This window comes from Branchiostoma floridae, chromosome 8 (genome assembly GCF_000003815.2).
Source record: "Branchiostoma floridae strain S238N-H82 chromosome 8, Bfl_VNyyK, whole genome shotgun sequence".
Taxonomy (NCBI): domain Eukaryota; kingdom Metazoa; phylum Chordata; class Leptocardii; order Amphioxiformes; family Branchiostomatidae; genus Branchiostoma; species Branchiostoma floridae.
Genome location: NC_049986.1, coordinates 2,431,311 through 2,450,242, shown reverse-complemented (window position 1 = coordinate 2,450,242; position 18,932 = coordinate 2,431,311). Strand labels below are relative to the sequence as shown.

Below are 18,932 nucleotides of genomic sequence, written 5' to 3'. Positions count from 1 at the left end.
TTTTTTTGGGGGGGCAGTAGTCACATACATTGTAGCTTCCAGTTAGAATTTCTATTCAGCCTTCTTCCTATTGAAGTAAAAACGATGCTTGTCCTATCTTATATATGAAGGATAAATGCATCTGTTATGCCAAAACGTAAAGTTTGATATTGAAAGACAAGTGTCCTCATACATTTCAGGTCACTTTGTTCAGCTCTATTGTAATATGTATCACTAGAGTTTTGGGCAGCCTAAACAAAATTACAAGAAAAAAAGAAAGAAAGATAATCCCTACCTATTGACCCTGACTTTTTCAGGACTGAAACAGGAAACACAACATTTTTCTTACCTAGACTTTATCAGTAATGGTGTAAACTAGGGGAGGGTACAGGTACAGAAAATTCAGGTCCAGGTCCGGTTCAAGTCCAAAGGATCAGGTCCAGGTCCGGACCTGAACCTGATTTAGTATGACTCGTACCAATGGTCCATTTCACTACAAAGAAATCTGTTTGGTGGAGTATTAGACGTTTTAAAATCCTACAACGCTAACTGCACCTGTACGATTGGCTGTAAAACTTGGTAGAAATTACTATAAATTTTACTCACTCTTGTTATTTTCTTCCACCTGCAAGTGCCAAAACGTGTGAATACCTGATAAAATAATCTGTTAATTTTCTAATCGGTCCAACAGCCGTCCACCAAATTTTTTCAGGTCTGGTTTTTCTGGACCGGTCCAATAAGAAAAACCGGTTTTGTAGCGATACCCAGCCCTAGTGTAAACGTATAGTCATGGTAACAGACCCTAACGCTTTGCCATACAGATAAGAATCCATGGATCCACAGAGTCTGCATACATGTAAGCCTGCTTAGGTCAGGCAGTAAAGCTAGCAGCTTATATGGGGGAGCTTCTGGTATTTGTCTTAAGCTACGTAATTGAGTAGAAAGCTTTATATAAGCTATTTGTGCTCTTTGCCTGATACTCACAAAATATACGTGAATAAAATAATATTCTACTGCGCACAAAATAGCTTTCCAGTCACACAAATGGCTGCCAATCATTTCAAAGTTTTCACAGTTTCAGTTAAAGACAATTGGGCATTTTTCATTGTAAAGTTTACAATACAATAGATGTTTTTACTAATATTATGACAGTGGTTGGTGAATTCTGTACATGACAAGATGGGGAAACTACCACGGTATAAATGAATAGACTCAAATTTACAGTAAACAAACAAACAAACAGAGAATAGATGACGTATATTGTAGACAAGAGAGTCAATGTGCATTTTGGAACTTCTGGTTTCGAATTACTTTTGATGTGATGAGCATGTTTTAAACTAAGGGATGGGCAAAGAGACTTTATTAACAGTTAGCTGGGTATAATTGATAAATGTACAAAAATGTAGGACCATGAAAAAAAGACATGGATTAGTGACTAATTCAGTAATAGAAGAAGCTATGCAAAAGAAATCTGAAAAATGAGATGACAACAAAAATGACAAAAAATGTACAAAAGGGTTAACAAGCAAAAATTCACCAAGTCCAATTTTTCCATGCAAATCCCTACTAATCCTTCATTATATGTGGTTGGTCTGTTATGTTTCCAAAGGCCAACGGAAATTGGAATGTGATCTTATTGCTTTATAGCAACGTATCTAGTAAAAATAAATAACAAGTAAACTCCTTGGGCTGTTCTTTTGTTTGTTATTTACGGCGTACACATGTATATCTTCACCCAAGACCTTTTGAAAAAAATTTGATTTAATTTTTTTCTCGACCTGTCGGCCCAATTTTTTTCTGAAAAAAATCCAAGAAGCAACAAATAAAATTGGTGTGGCCTAAACCTGGCATCAAATTTCCTATGATTCAGTAAAAAACAGACATGTTTTCACCACATAAACATGTACACAGCAACATGTACTGGAACATCAGATGAACTACCATTGTACATGTTGTTTTACCTGCATCTTACAGCTCCCAGTTTGACAAGCCTCCAGGCTGTGTCAGACTAAATGTTTTCGCTCGGTGACAGTATGGTTTCATAGCACTAGCCTCTCAAGGCACAAGGGCACAGTAAGCAGTCAAATCCTGTCCAAACCAGAAACAACTGGTTTCTATACTAATCATCCGAATACAAAAAATCCCCATCACTGCAGCTGAGCCTACGGTAGTTCCTTTCAAACTATGACATAACACGTAATAGAAATATGGCTTACCGTTTTTCATCATAACGAATTAGAGATTGCAGGCTCTCTCATTCACTGCAACACACAACTGTACTGAAGCACACAGTTAGCTCCAGACCCTGTACATTTATGCAGAGCTAATAGCCAACGCTAGTTTAAGTGTTGCTTGAGGCTAAGTGATGACGTAGCTGCCACTGACTACAGAGATTGGATTGCACTTTGAGAGCTCTGACCCCAGAGTTTAAGTGCATTACAGGAGAGTATTACCATAAGTACCAGTATAGCCCTGTACATGGGAAACAAGGTTTAAGCTCTTATCCTCATTACCACACACTGGAGTGGAGTGGGTTGGAAGAACATTTTCCACGCACAAATTACTGCAAACCCTCAAACATTTACAGTGCTGTTAGTGTTATGCTCACAATTTCATCAGTGACCATTCTCCATCATGAAATCATCATACCCCAAAACCACAAATTTCTGGTCAGTAACACAATGTGTTCCCACTGAAAAGGCCTTCCTACTGTGAGATTAAGTCCCCTTTTGATTTGATTTCAGTGTACAAATGTATTGTAAAACAGTGCATTTGATGGATAAAATAAATGTTTGGTTAGATGGCATGCAATGATACTGTTCTTTTGCCATATTGAAAAATGCTGCTGCATACCTCCTTTGTTCATAAATATATCAAAACAACTAGGGCAAATGTCTGGAGTACCACTAATTTTATCTCACCATTTCCTTTCTGTGATAAGAAAGTACATAATATGTACAAAATGTACATGTGGGTTTATACCATAGTACTGTAAAGGGAGAGTTTAGCAAAATAAGGGAAAGAATTTCCTTGCCTTCTAATAGTTCTATAACAATCTGATACAAAGCTAACATGTCCATGTACATGTGGAGTTAGTCCTTAAGTTAAACATCTCTCAATAATTGGCAAACATAAACAGTGATTTATATTCATGTGCAATTTTAAGCTCGCATATATCAGTTATTATCATTTTTCATTAATGCCTTCTGCATTCACACATTTGCTAAATACAAAGCTCTAAAGCTACTACGACACCATGTACACCTCTGAAAAAAACAGAATTATTTACAAACAACCTCTCTACCACAAAATCAACAATTTGTATTCATATTTTACAATGACCATTCTTTTTAGTATGACCTTTTACAAAACTTAATATCTAATTGCATGTGTGACTTTTGCAATGAGCATCTCTCACTACTGGATGATGTGAAATGTACAGTGGTTTTAATATCACAAATTTACAGTGAATATGCATCTTCAATGTATACTGAGTACTGTTCTATAGCGTTCTTTCAACCCCAACTTACACCTAGAAAATCTTGTTTCTTCTTCTACCATAAAATTGATCCCCATGAAAAAAATACATTTATAATAAGAAACGGACAGGCGACCTGGCACATCTTCATCTTGTAATCAGCCAGTGACAGGCTTTAAGCTATGCATGCGTCATAGCGTCTCCCGGACATGCTTTTCTTAAAATAACATGAAATCGGACGCACTTAAGACACCCTTATACTGGGGAGCAGATCCTCTGATAAGCATGAAATTCTGATTGACCAGGGATGCCACAAGGTCCTTTGTGGTCACTGTCTTCCACTGTTGTCTGACAGTAATTTTGCCCCTCAGGATACCCTAAAACGCACCATTTTAACTTCAAATTCTTGAAAAGTCTGCACCATGGAAGGTGGATACCCCTAGACCCCCATACAATAGTCATGCCTATCATGCCTATATCACTTACAACGACTAAACAAGAAATTAGGACCCCCCCTATAATGAAATCCTACTACAGTAGAAGCCGATTAATTGCACGGCCTATTTACAAGTGAATTTCGTGCAATTATCCGGATGGTGCAATAATGCGAAGCTATCTAGCTGGACCGCACCGGTTTGGGATTGTGGGATTCCGTGCAGTTAACAGAAGTGTGCGTTAATCCATTGTGCAATTAACTGGCTCCTACTGTATTTCTCGCTAAAAGCCTGGCCAGCGAAAGGGTGTGTCACCCCCTGAGGGGTGGTATAACCCCATTGTGTGTTCTGTTAAGTATAAGCACATCAATTGACCATCGTGAGTAAGAAACGTAAGAGGCCTAACCTGTCTCCAAGGTCCTGTGCTATCTGTAGATGGCGTAGATGGTACTCCACAGCTTTCTCGTAGTCCCTCAGTAGTGTGTACGTGTTCCCCAGGGAGTAACAGGCCTGTGCCTCGATGGCTCTGTCTCCCAGCTGGGTGGCAATCTGCAATGTTTTCCTGCAGGAAAAAGTTTTCCTGAATAGATTGGACTTGTCAGATGGAGGTTCTTCTGTACTGTATCATATGCCCAGTCTGTTAGTAATAGTATGCAGCATTGCTATAGTATTATAGAATCTATAACAACTAGAGCTGTGTACCAGTGAATACTAGTAGATTGGACTTGTCAGATGAAGGTTCTTCTGTACTGTATCATATGCCCGGTCTGTTAGTAATACATTATACTATGCAGCATTGCTATAGTATTATAGAATCTATTACAACACAAAGTATCAACTATGAAATAAACTATCATACATATCCAATTCATCTGTTGAAACTATTCAAGGATACCAAAATTGCTGTAACTTGACTTTTACAGAGCCCGGCATAAATTTTCAACATCGTTGAAATTTGTCTCAGGCAAATCAGTTGTCAAAACTAATCAATGGAAAGTCTGATTCTTAAATGAAGCAGAAATGTTTGTATGAAAATGAACACAACGTGTAAAATCACATTTTGAGATGCTCACAATATACAATATACATTGTACCAGTAAAGTTGCATTTTTTGGGGTACTTTTGAAACACAAAGGAAGTGGTAACAAAAGCCAATTCTAAGCCAGACAATTTTACCCCAGACATGAAGGTATGTATTAATATTAAAAATTTCCAAGGGGCATGTATGTTTGGGACTTACCAAACTTAAACTCAAACTTACCAAAATAATATGCCAACCTTCTCACTTTTACAGGACTATCATTCAATATACATGAATTACGGAAATTGAAACGACATTGACAATCAAAATCTTTAAAAATTATTTTTTCATGCAATTACTCTACATGCATCTCCAGTTCAAAATGTACATGTAACAGTTTGGCTCGTGTGGTTTGTTTCAAACTCTTTCTGGAGCTAAAGATCATGACACGTCTTCTTACTGTGTAGCAACAAGGAATTACATATACTTTATCTCCAAATACAAGTTATTTTTTTATTGAGTATGGTTTTTCTTTTTACACTACATCATGGTCTTGCTGATAACCTGTGGTACCTACTGCATACATGCAAATGTCTGACCAGGCACTCCCCCTACTGAACCACAATAGAACTGCAGAAGCCCCAGACAGCCAACATTCTATTTTCAGCATAATAGTCTGATCTTAGATACCTACTTGTAATATTCTGCTGCAGTTTCAAACTCTCCCAAGAAGATGTGTGCGTTGCCTAGGTTACTGTAGGCTCGTCTCTCCGCTGCCTTGTCGCCAAATTCCTTGGCAATCGCAAGTCGCTAGGGACAAAATATGATTTGTCAATATTTTACCAAATGTCATTGTCTCCCATATAATATGGCTTGTGTTGTTATAAAGTATTACTGTAAATGCAGAAACTTTCGCGGTGGTTTAATGTTCACATTTTTCGCAGTGGCCGCTTCACCGTGAATTCAAAACTACCACGAACATTTTTCCATAGCGGTAAGAGACACTGTATAGTGCCCGGTGCTACCGCGAAATTAAAACCACCTCGAAAAGGCCTTTTTCCCGCTACCACGAAATTAAATCGCAGTGAACTTAAATGCATTTACAGTACTTTGTTCAGCTGTATTGTATTTGTAATATGTATCAGTAGAGATTTGGCAAGCCTAAAAAAGTTACAAGAGAGAAGAAGATAATCCCTACCTACCGACCCTAATTTTTTCAGGACTGAAACAGGAAACAGTCCTGTACAAGAAATTTTACCTGCACCACTCTGAATTTAGGGATTATGGATCATACAGAATTGCTGAGGAATCATTGGTGGTAAGGCCTAGGAAAAAAACAACTTGTGTTTCCTGTTTCCCTACTACCTACCCTAGAAAAACCTGCCGACCCTAGACTTTTTTGGGGGTAGGCAGTGGAGTCACATAGCTTCCAGCAATAATTCTTATTCAGACTGCTTTCTATTGATTCAACATGACTTGTCCTATCTAATGAAGGATGTTATTAAATACATCTATCTTACAAGAAAAACAAGTGCTTTTAAAAAAGCTGGCATTTTGCCAATGTTTGCGTGTGTGAACGTTTTTTTCTAGTTATTAGAATGTCATATAAATAGAACAGAGTAACTAAACCTGATATTGGCGCATGGAGAGATTCACATATGTGCCTGAATCTAGATCTAGACGCCACCTGTTAAAATTTGCGTGAACTGCAGCAAATTTCACTACACTGCCTGTTTTTGAGTGAGCTCTGTTGCGGGGCATTTTTAAGTTTTTTTTTTTAAATTTTTATTTCTATTCGGCAAAAAAACGAAGCGGCGAATCCGTTAACCAAAGAAATAAATTGGTGTGGCCAAATGGATGTAAAAATTAGTATTTTAATGGTGTAAAAAAGAAAAAAAAAATCTACCTCCCCGGATTCGAACCGGGTGCGTTGGTTTAGAATGCGTAAACTTTAACCGCTGTGTGCGAACTTGTTGAAAAAAAGCCTGTTTTAACAGGTATAGAAATGTTTGGCATGAATTGAACAGGTCCGTTCATCTCAACATCACTCCATCACAACGGCCACTATTCTGGCCTCAGAGCATTTTGCCGCTAAGGCGGCAAAATGCAAAAAATGATGATCCCTACCAACCGACCCTAATTTTTTCAGGACTAAAACAGGAAATACAACATTTTTTTCATAGGCCTAACTAACAGTCAATGCAGCTAATAACAATCCACATACACCTGAATCATAGAACATTTATGTATAAAACCCAGTACATGGACCAGTGCAGGTAGACACCAGAAATACCTGCACAGTTCCAATTTTACCTGCACTAACCTGCATATGCAGGACTGGTGGTATTTTGAGCCCTGTTTTTTTTCCTAGGCCTAATCAATCAAGGATTTGACCATAATCAATATCATTGACCCTTACCTCCTCGTGGAACATGATGGCACGGCTGAAGTTACCCAGCAGGTAGTGGGTGTTACCAAGGTTACCACACGCCCTGCCCTGGGCTGCCCGATCCCCCAACTCCTTCACAATGGTCAGGTTGGCTCTGAAACAGTTTTTTCAAAAAATTCTACAAATTACATGGAAAGTAGATTCCCTCATTTTAGACACATGAGTAGCACTGACAAGTTTATATTCCTCATGCGTTTTGAAAAACCAACCATAGCTAAACCCATACAGTCCTATATTTTCACCATTACCAAGAAGCGAGAAGAAGCCGAACTTCTAAGACAAGATTGTCATACTTTTATATGTATATATGTTTTGACTTGTTGTGACCTGTACTTAGCTCAGTTGGGCAATAAAGTTCTTCAATCATTCATTCATTAAACATCTATTTTACTTGCAGCATTAACTTGTTTACATCTGTGAAAACAGAGAGACTATATATATTGCCTTGAATAAAAACGCACTTTTAAAACTTTTCAAAATTGAAACGGTGCTACAGGTTGTGGCCAAAGTTGGGGTGCATACTTAATTTTAGGTTATTGCACGGATAAATGGTAAAAAAAGCCTTAAATAAAGCAAGGTGGAGAAGCACTTCTAGGAAGCTTAAGGTTTAGAAAAATACATATTGTTTTTTGTCTTGGTGTTGTCTGCAAAATTTCAGCTTGCGCACTGTGCTACCTGGGCTTGAAAAGAAGTTGCATCAAGCAAAATGTGGTTGCATTTGCATGGAAGTGTGCACGTGGGTATTTCAAGCACTGTGGTATGTGCCAGTAATTACTTTACTAACGTAGAGTGACAGAATGTGAGGTGGAAGATACAACCAGGCCCTTTAAAGATAGGAAAGTTGGCTTGGCTAACATTCAAAGTGCCACAGGATGGGAAGGTTGGCTTGTCCCACATTCAAAATCAAACAATGTACATATATGTAGGCTGGAAATTGTGTGGACACAGTTAGAAAGAAATTTATGATAATAAATAAAACAAGAAATTCCTCAAATCTTTAAGTGAACTTTTTATGTAGTATGCTAAGAGATATTTGATTTCTTTTGAAAATGAGTACTGTTAGGCCACACCAATTTTATTTGTTGCTTCTCCGATTCTGCTGTCCTCTTGTTCCCAATTTGAACAAAAAAATTGGCCACAGCTCCCATTGACAAATTTTCACTACCTCTCCTGACTTCCAAATAAACTATGGTATGAGCCTCAAATTACAGTGCCTGTACGTAGCTATTTTAGATAGTACGAATATTATCTTTAAAAATTGGGGCTTTGTTAATAATGGACCACCCTAAATATTGATTGATTTGCCGCATAAAATGTGCCAAAGACATCTGACAACGTATCATTTGTTTAATCAGACGTTTTGCAAAAAAAATTAATAATATTCTTATTTTTTTTCGACCTGGGTGGAGAAGCAACAAATTAAATTGTCATTTTATGTATGTTCTTTGACTGACATGCTCAACTTTTGGTCCACCAATCTACATGCACTTTTTGGATGTGGAATAAGCCAAACTTCAAAGCTGCTTGTGGGTCTAAAAAATAGCTACCTTCACCTTCTAAAAACTAGTCCAGCTTGCCAACAAGACTCCTGGCAAAATCCCCAGGACAAATTACCGAGATTACCACGCAATGCCGCAGGGATGTGGGGCTGCAGCTGATTTAACACACCATAATAAGGAATAATAACAAGGCTGGCTCACTCGTAAAACTCGGTGGCCTTCTGGAGTGAAGCCTTGACGTCCTCGGGAAAGTCCCCGGGATCGTGCTGGCTGTTCCGTCCTGCATGCTTCCCCTTGGCGTGGTACACATTGCCCAGGTTGTACAGGGCCCTGGCCTCACCGACCTGTAGTCACAACATGTGAGACAGCGATCAGGAAAAATGTACAGGAGTTGTTGTACAATGATCAACCAGTTTCAGCATACTCAGGGCTGGAAATACCACCTGCATATGCAGGTTAGTGCAGGTAAAATTGGAGCTGTGCAGGTATTTCTGGTGTCTACCTGCACCTAACCTACACTGGTCTATGTACTGTGTTTATACATAATTTAGATGTTCTATGATGTACGCATATGTGGACTGCTATTAGCTGCATTGACTGTTACCGCCTGTCAATTATAAATTAAAGAAAAAACTAGCAATTATTCCTCAACAATTTTAGTATGACCCATACTTCCTAAATTCAGAGTGGTGCAGGTAAAATTTGTGTGGTGCAGGTAATTTTCAACGTTACCTGCACCAGTGCAGGTATGCAGGAAAAAGTATTTCGAGCCCTGATACTGTAAATAAATATAAGTGGTTTTATTTCATGGTAGAGGGAAGAAAGTTTATGCAGTGTTTTGAATCCATGATTGCAACAATTCTGTGGTACAGTGGTACCTTCAAAACGTTCTAATGTATTACTACTGTGCCACAGAATTGTTTAAAATAGAAATGCAATTCCTCATTCTTATGAATTTGCAGTTGAGAGGTGATTAAAAGAAAATAAAACCACCGCGACACATTTACAGTATAAATGATGGTTCATTTCACCTACATATCACCTTTTAGCATTTTTCAATGCGCCATTGGAGAAGAACAATATTTGTATATTTTTTTTATTAGATGACAAAATTCAACATAAAAATTAAAAGATACAAGTCTTAGTCTTCAGGACAAAAAATTAAAAAAAGACAGCAGAAAAAACAAGTGATTTGTGCAGGTAAAGTAATTAAGAATAACAGACTGGGCATGAAATCATATTATAATTAATAAGCAAACAAAGCAACAGAAGACCAAACAGCAAGCAAAAGATAAAATTAGCTTTATGAAGAGTTTGTTTATCAGTGTCTATTTGCCAGGCAGTCCCTACTTGTTTGATAAGTGCAAGAGTTTTGGCTGGTAGAAGATGGTAGAAAGTTCCTGATAGAGCACAGGGATAAACAAGTCCATTAGCCCGATTGTCTCGGCCAAGTAAAAGTGCTGTTTGGGCAAGCAGAAGTGCTTGGGCAAGTAAAAATTTCCAGATGTGACCCGCTCAAATTACCACTGGGTGTGACAGCACATGGGGCTGAATGCCTGCCTATATTGACCATGTCATTTTTAAGCCAGTAGAGACATCGATTTTGTTGTTGTTGTTGTTGTCCTCGTTTAACGTCTATTATTTTGCTAGACATGGTCTCTTAACAAAAGTGAAAATTTATGAAAGGGAAAACACATAGGAAAATGTAATCAAAATTTCGGGCAAGTGAAAATTTGGTTCAGGCAAGTAAATTTTTAATGTACTTGCCCGATAGGACAAGTGAATTTTTGAAAACTTGTCTAACCCTGGAGCAATGCTCCAGAGCACAGTACTCTACCATATTGATTCTATCTCACCTTGTCAGCCAGTTCCCTGGAGATGTCCAGGTGTCTCTGACAGCAGACAATGGCCTCGTCAAATTTGCCCAGAACCTTCAGCGTGTTGCCTAGGTTACCACTGGCCTTTGCCTCTCCGAGCCTGTCACTCAGGGTTCTGTACAGGCAGTGGGGAGATATGTAGGACATTCAGCATAAGTTTAGATCTATGTACATGTATCTGAGTAACTGTCAGTGTTACATTTCCACTGAGCATGTCTACACGCACGCACACGCATGTACATATACACACACACACACGATAATGTATGGGTCAAGGTTGGACAAGTTTCTTAAAATTCACTTGTCCTATCAGGCAAGTTCACAGAAAATTTACTTACTCAAACTAACTGTTCACTAGGTAAAGTATCCAACGTCCATTGGCGTTTTAAAATCCCATCTTCATGCAAACAACATTAACTGCCTATGTTTTACATTAAGTTCAACCGTAGTAGCTTTAGTAAAAATGACTATCAAACCTTATTTATCTTCTTGTCTTGCACCTGTAAGCCCCCAAACATGTGAACGCCTGCCCATATAATATTACAATCTGTTCATTTTCGATTTGGTCCAACATCAGGTCTACTGTTTTTTTCAGGTCCCGTTTTTTTTTTGACCAGTCCAACAAAAAAAAGACAGTTTTATACTCCCCCTATGTAACATACATGCATTATTCTGATGCTGCCACATATATATATATATATATAAGAAACTATATTAATTTCTAAATTCTATTCATACTAAAATGCACATTAAAACAACTGCTAGTACTCCACATGCCTGGTATCACGTTGCAGCTGAGGTTCCATGCTGGTCAATGTTAAAAAATGTGTACTAGTAGTTGTTGTTGACGTTTACACCGATTATTGATACATTATTAAACAACAACTCATCAGCTAGCCCAATCCACTGGAGTCCTGCCCATATGCACGCTCTGACAACCTGATGTTTCAAACCCCGGCTACCAATAGTCTATACACTTTTCTATCCCTACAGTTCTATGTATAATATAACCTTTACTTTTCTTGTTAGCAGAATATTTGTGTGACACAAGAAGTTGGCAAGTTTGACAGGTACACATACCAAACAGACTAATTGCGTTCACTCAAATATCTTTGCAGCCATCCTCCAAATTGTAACATTGCAATCAAATATTGCTTGCACTCAAGTAGTTATCAATATACGGCTGAGGTTTTTGGAAAGCAAAGCATACATACAATTCTTAAAAATCTTGGGAACCAGAAAATTTTGTTATTCCTCTCTGTGGCAGGTAGCGGGGGATGTCAATAATGTGTTTGCAGCTGACTAAATAATACCACATACCAAAATTTTACATGTTGGAGAGAGGAAAATTTTTCTGTACTTTCCTTGGTGTATCTGATCATTTCAAAACTGTAAATGCAGAAATTTTTGCAATGGTTTAGCGGACCGGTTTTGTGTTGCCAATTCACCACAAACATTTTTCCATGGCAGTAAGAGACTACAGTGCATGGTCCTACCGCGAACTTAAAACCAACGCAAACAGTTCTTTTCCCTGCTACCGCAAAATGGAATCCCCCAAAATTCAAATGCATTTACAGTAAAAGACTCACTGAATTTCAAGTCATTTTCAGCTCTTTTACCTTTCTACAGAAGAGTTTTTTTGTTTGTTTTAGAACACCTAGTCCACATCATTTAATATACCCATCCTGTTCCTCAGTTTTTAGAATGTTTTTAAGCCTGTTGTTTGCTGGACTAATGGTACTTTAAACTTTTAACGAGGACAAAACATTCTACTTCAACCGCTGCTGTGTTGTCCATGAATTCAGGTGCAGGCATGGTCTAATATTTACCGTCCCCCATGTGCTGGCAGATTAAATAAATAAGGCATGTGTTGTGTACATGGCTCAAGCCTTTTTGGATAAACTGGGGCAATTCTCACAATCTGTCTTCATCCTGACTGTCACTTGGTGACTGCAGGCTCGGACCTTAGAAAAACAGCTCTTTAGTAGATGGGGTGAATGCTTTAACTTCTCACAGTCAAGTAGTTAAGGCCACACTAATTTCATTTGTTGCTTCTCAGATTCTTCTGTCAATTATTTTCATTTTCATAAAAACAAAAGATTAAGCCCTGGGAAAAAATAATACAGGTTCTGTTATCACAAACCATAAATATTACTATTCAGAGCCACATACACATAATTTCAGTTGAAAAACAATGCCTTTTAGTCAGAACATTAAAAATCAAAGGAAAGGATTCATTGTGTGAAACATGCCAGACTGTTTTTTTTTGGTGTCAGTTATTTAAGCCATGTATGTTCACCCCAGACCTTTAAAAAAAATTCATCTTATTTTATTTCGACCTGCCATTCCAATTTTTTTCTGGAAAAATCTGAGAAGAACAAATAAATTGCACCAGCGCAGGTATGCAAAAAAAAGTATTTCGAGCCCTGCATAGTGTTCACTTCTGCGTTTACAGTATTCTTAATGACACAAAACAGTACCCACCTTGCCAATGTTAGATCATGTCTGTGGTACTCCAACACACAAAACAGAAGTGACAAAGAAACATGTGCCCACCTTGCCAATGTTAGATCATGTCTGTGGTACTCCAACACACAAAACAGAAGTAATACAGAAACATGTCCCCACCTTGCCAATGTTAGATCATGTCTGTGGTACTCCAACACACAAAACAGAAGTAATACAGAAACATGTCCCCACCTTGCCAATGTTAGATCATGTCTGTGGTACTCCAACACACAAAACAGAAGTAATACAGAAACATGTCCCCACCTTGCCAATGTTAGATCATGTCTGTGGTACTCCAACACACAAAACAGAAGTAATACAGAAACATGTCCCCACCTTGCCAATGTTAGATCATGTCTGTGGTACTCCAACACACAAAACAGAAGTAATACAGAAACATGTGCCCACCTTGCCAATGTTAGATCATGTCTGTGGTACTCCAACACACAAAACAGAAGTAATACAGAAACATGTCCCCACCTTGCCAATGTTAGATCATGTCTGTGGTACTCCAACACACAAAACAGAAGTAATACAGAAACATGTCCCCACCTTGCCAATGTTAGATCATGTCTGTGGTACTCCAACACACAAAACAGAAGTAATACAGAAACATGTCCCCACCTTGCCAATGTTAGATCATGTCTGTGGTACTCCAGTGCCTTCTCGTATTCCTGCAGGTAGAAGTACGCGTTGCCCAGCTGGCTGTAGATCGCGCTCAGCGTCTTCAAATCCTCCGTTCCGACCTGCACCGCCGACTCGAAGAACGATACGCCCGCGCGACAGTCTCCAGCCTTGCAGAGGCGCTCCCCTTCCAACGCTAACTCCATACACGACGCGTCCATAGTCATTCTGCAAAGAAAGGAGCCCAGTGATTGAATGCCAGGGCCGCACAGGATGACAACATATAAAGGCTCAATGTCTAATCAGATGTAATTGGCTTGGAGAGCAGATGGTATCCTCATTATAATTGTATGTACATGATCATAAATCAACTGACCTGGATTTTTCCAGATTTTGAGGCACTTTTCACGATTCTGTAAGACTGCTATAATTGATCTAGATATTATATGTATAAGTAAGTAAAATAATAACTACAAATGTAGGTATAATACAGATGTCAAGATGTAACAATCTCAGATGGCTAACAACATGCAGATAACAAAGAAATTTTCCCTAAATCACTGCTATGATACATCTAATGTGATGTTCAAAGGAAACCTACTAATACAGTAATAGAGGGATATGATTGAGTTATACCAATTTACTTGCTTACATAAGGCTATTGATAATGGTTTACCAATGGATTAATTGCCGGACATTTACTTCCATAAAGAGATAAAAAATGCTATAGCAACATGACATCAACTGATCCTGTAAAATTTACGTTATATAAGCACAAACAGCCTGGTTTTAACATGCATACAATGTAAATGCATATAATAAAGACACTCCAATAATGGCCATGGTAAGGCCTAGAGGTAAGGAAATTTAAAGGAAAATGGGAAACTATGAATGGAAACTAATATGTAACATTCAACTATTTAATAGGGCAAAGATGTTATATATGTTGATTAGACTGTATACTCTCAGACATACATGTACATGATACTGGTACGCATGCTTAAAACAGGCTCCTGTTGTAACAGTAAGTAAAATCAAACGTTCACATCTAACTGCTCAAAATCTCCATGTTGACACCCTAAAACTAAGCAGATCTGTGTAGCTGGTATAGCTCCCTTTGGTGAAACTCACCACTATCAGCTTCTCAGGCATGTGGTGTGGCAGTAGCTGGTTACATTACACAAACGACAGTCAGATTTCAGTCATATTGACTCGAGGGAGATCAAAGATTCAATGAGAGGAAATGATACAAACTAAACCAGCCCTCTGGCACAGTATAATATAATCCTTTCCTTTCATATTAAGCTTTGTCCGCATTGTTTGATGCAAAGCTGTCTGGATCAGTGCTGTCTCCAGGACCCGTCCCTCCGTCCCTGGACGGAAATTTACTTGTTGGGACGGAAAAAAATTTCACCCATTCCGTCCCCAAAATCATAATTTCATCATTTTCATGACATGAAAATGCAGTTTCGTAAGCTTAAAATGGCAGATTCAATAACTAAAATAGCCTTCCGAATTCAAATTTAATCGACTTTTGCCTTTTTCTTCACCACGCCTCCACCTTCCAAGCCACGAGATGAACATCGCCTCATGCGGCTCCGACATAGGGAGATGTGTGGACATCGCAGATCGGCAGTGTGCTATTCGCGTGGCGCAAAAGAAGGCGGGGCTGCGGCGTTATCTTACCTTACCACTGTGCCTTACCACAGTTGTGGCTCTTTAGGCTAAAGCCCCAATGTCGAGTAGCACCAAAGTCCAAACATAAACTAAGGGTGAGAATGGGACTCTCGAACTGATGATGTGACGAACACGCGGTGTACACCTGTTCTTTTCATAAACATTTTCCAGACACGCCCTATTGGCGAAGTTCTGGGTTTGGCAGAAATCAGCTTCTTTTCGTATGCAGGTCGCCCGAGCTGTGGGCGGAGAACGCATCCCGCCCAATTTGTTTCCATATAGTTAAAGATGTGTGTGTGCTGGTGTATGAACAAGCATGACAAGAAAACATCTGTAATAATCGACATCACTTTTATTCTGTTTTATTTTGCAATGCCGATCGGAATCACCAGGCTCTTGTACGTTTTAAAATCAACATTAACGGAAAACTGCAATTCATTATGAACCTGACACGGCAGTTCAGAGATAATCTTTCTTTACTCGGCCGTCGCGTGTTTGTCGGAGGCCTCAGTAAACCGCCACACTGGTGATCTCCAAAGTTCTACAACCATCAACAAAGGAGGTTTTCCCCCTGGTGCAAACTGTAAACAGATGGCAAACACCATATTCTCACCGTCTACATCTACGATGTGACGAAGCCACGGCCGATTCTTGCGCCATTTATCTTCAAAAGTACGTTTTTGCTTGGAGTAGGGACCGAGTTGGCAGCGCCGTGTTCGTAAAGTTCCGCGTTTCATCGTGATTGACATGGTGTTACCGCTTTGTACGCGCCGCTGCTGCCTGTGATTGGTGGGAAGTTGATTGAATTTGTAGAATTATGACGCACGCCCTGTCACAGGCGCTACTTCAAAAGGCTGCCGCCGATGCTGCTACCATGGTAACAACAACACGTCTAGTCGCGTTTTCCAACTCACTGCTGTTACAGCTTACATACATAATTTTCGGGGGAATGTAAATCTGTTTTCATGGGAAAATATCAGGAATCGATCTTGTATATTTTTTGCCGATCTTCCACTAAAATTATACGGGAGTAGCCCGCGACGGTATTCTTACCCAGCGCTGTGAACATGATCGTTGTTGGCAATTTTCCACCGATCTGCAAATATGTACCCTTTGGACGGTGCTGGACGACGAGCAGAAAGGTGTTCAATTTTATCGAGAAATGCACATTCCTTTCAATACGATCTTACGATATCTTACAAGCTGAAATGCGTCAATGGACCTCGGCCAATAATGCAAACACCCGCGGCGTTATCCAGCCCCCGAGCTATCCACAAATTATCAACAAATACGTGAAAATGACGACGAAAAAGTATCATGCAAAGTTCAGAGTGTAAACGCAACACGGCTTAACGAACAATATATTTCGTCAGCGAAATGCCGACCAAGGGGCGGGCAGATCGTGGGGTGTCGGTAGTCCTACTTTACGAAATGAAATTTTGCCTCTGAAAATACGTGAAATAGCGTTTTAGAGGGTTTGAATTTTCAAATTTTCCCGGGGGAGCATGCCCCCGGACCCCCCTAGTTTGGCGAGCGCCTGCGGCGCTCGCGTCGGGCCTTCGGCCCGATCCCCCCCACCCCAATGTTAGGGACGGAAATAAATTTAAAGCTGGAGACAGCACTGGTCTGGATATAAAATTACATTAATATATAATACCGCTTTGTATTGTAGTTGCCGTCTTTCTTCCAGTGACATCTTTATACAATAACGACAATCTTCTGTGTTGAAATATTAGTCCCCATGCATTTGAATTACATTTGTTAGTACCCACTGTGCATGATATTGACTCTATAGCTACTGAAGTCTAGAATAATGTAGTACCTAGAATCATGGACTGATTCCAAGAAATCGTGAGATACATTTCTCAACCCACAATTACAAATTTAATCTGCATAATATGGCAATTGCTAACGTTTGCTGACGTTTCACTTATGTATGACGAGTTGAAATTGATATCATAATATGTATCGAATATAATATATTCCTATATACAAGGTGAATATGAGAAGATATAAATGATTGTAACATAAGACTTGTAATTGTATCTAGACAATGTTGACATTGACAATGTACATGTGAAAGATAGCAATATCATACTATGTTTGATTATCATTACCATTATTATAAACCATCGATGAATTAGTGAAAAACTTACAAGAATTGGTAGCAACAGTACTAGTCTTCGAGAGAAAATTTGAGCAGGAAATGATATTGCGCATGCTTCAAATGCACAGTGGCAAAAACAAGCCAACCCAAAGACGTCTTTTAACTGAAATTTAAATACCTTGTATGCGCTAGGAAACAACCTTACATTCACAAATTTCAATTTAAAGGCCATCAGAGCTAAATGAATATCTTTTGTTCAAATGCAACTTGATGTTGACATTATCATGATTATGTACAGGATGTTGTGTCACCTTCTGTGCAACAAGCGTCATGCACCTTCCCATGTTGCACGGAACGTGACATTTATTAAGTACATTTACATGTACTGACTGTGTGTTTAGGAGGCTTCTATAGACACAACACTTGGGGTTGTGCATTTCAACATTAGTCATTACCAAGCAATTATGTCCTGATTTTACAGTCTTTACAGAATACACTTTATGGAGCCAGATGGCCCCAAATTGATTGGCTTCAACTGCATAAGATAGCAACAGGGTCAGTCTTAAATTTTACATAATATTTGAATATCAATTCAATATCAACCAGCTTATTCCCTAATAATGGCTATGGCCCGATCTAGACACAGTTTTTTTTCTCCAATATATGCACAGCCGATATCTGGTTGCCAAATGTTTTTTTGTTGTTATCTGTGACTCTAGTATAGACACCGTCTAGATTGAATTTCTATTGTAGTCCAGATTCTGAAAAATTTCCCCCAAGAAGTCCTGAGTGAGTATTCGTCCAATAAGTCCATGGGGTCCCAAACAACTTCAGTGAGCGTTTAAACGGGTCCCGACATCTGGAGGGCCAAGTAGCATAGAGCTTGTGACACCAGTACTACTACTTCTACTTTGCTGTGATCCTACAACCCTTGTGTCATTCTGCTTCTCTCAGTGTGTCAAGAACAAGTTGCCATCCCATCCTAAACGGATGTGGGACTCTGCATAATGCCAGACTCCGTGGCTTGCCTACTCCATCACAACAAGGACATCAAGGAGGAAAGCCCCCCATGTGTCTGCTTGGTTGATCTGCTCTCTCACAATGCCCCCCCCCCCCCCTCCCACACACACACACACACACAATTTCTTGACTTCTATGAAGAACCCTGTACACGAGGGGTACACTGGTATATCAAATTCAGGTCCAGGTACGGTCCAGGTCCAGATCTAGAGGATCAGGTCCAGATCTTGACCACAGATCTTTTTCAAGTCTGTTTTTC

General features: G+C 39.2%; 1 protein-coding gene across 3 annotated transcripts in view; it reads right to left on the bottom strand.

The window, feature by feature from the left end:
* The window catches only part of LOC118420445 (G-protein-signaling modulator 2-like), a 56,603-nt gene that overhangs the window by 33,418 nt on the left and 4,253 nt on the right, over window positions 1-18,932 (bottom strand). For 2 of the 3 annotated variants that reach the window (XM_035827245.1, XM_035827243.1), the window contains exons 2-7: window positions 13,870-14,097; window positions 10,717-10,852; window positions 9,062-9,204; window positions 7,332-7,455; window positions 5,607-5,722; window positions 4,298-4,471 (exon numbers count right to left, since the gene is read on the bottom strand). In XM_035827245.1, the coding sequence (XP_035683138.1) occupies window positions 4,298-4,471; window positions 5,607-5,722; window positions 7,332-7,455; window positions 9,062-9,204; window positions 10,717-10,852; window positions 13,870-14,096 (920 nt within the window). In that variant the 5' untranslated portion in view covers window position 14,097. The remainder of the gene's footprint in view (window positions 1-4,297; window positions 4,472-5,606; window positions 5,723-7,331; window positions 7,456-9,061; window positions 9,205-10,716; window positions 10,853-13,869; window positions 14,098-18,932) is intronic. The other variant, XM_035827244.1, reaches the window with a different exon arrangement.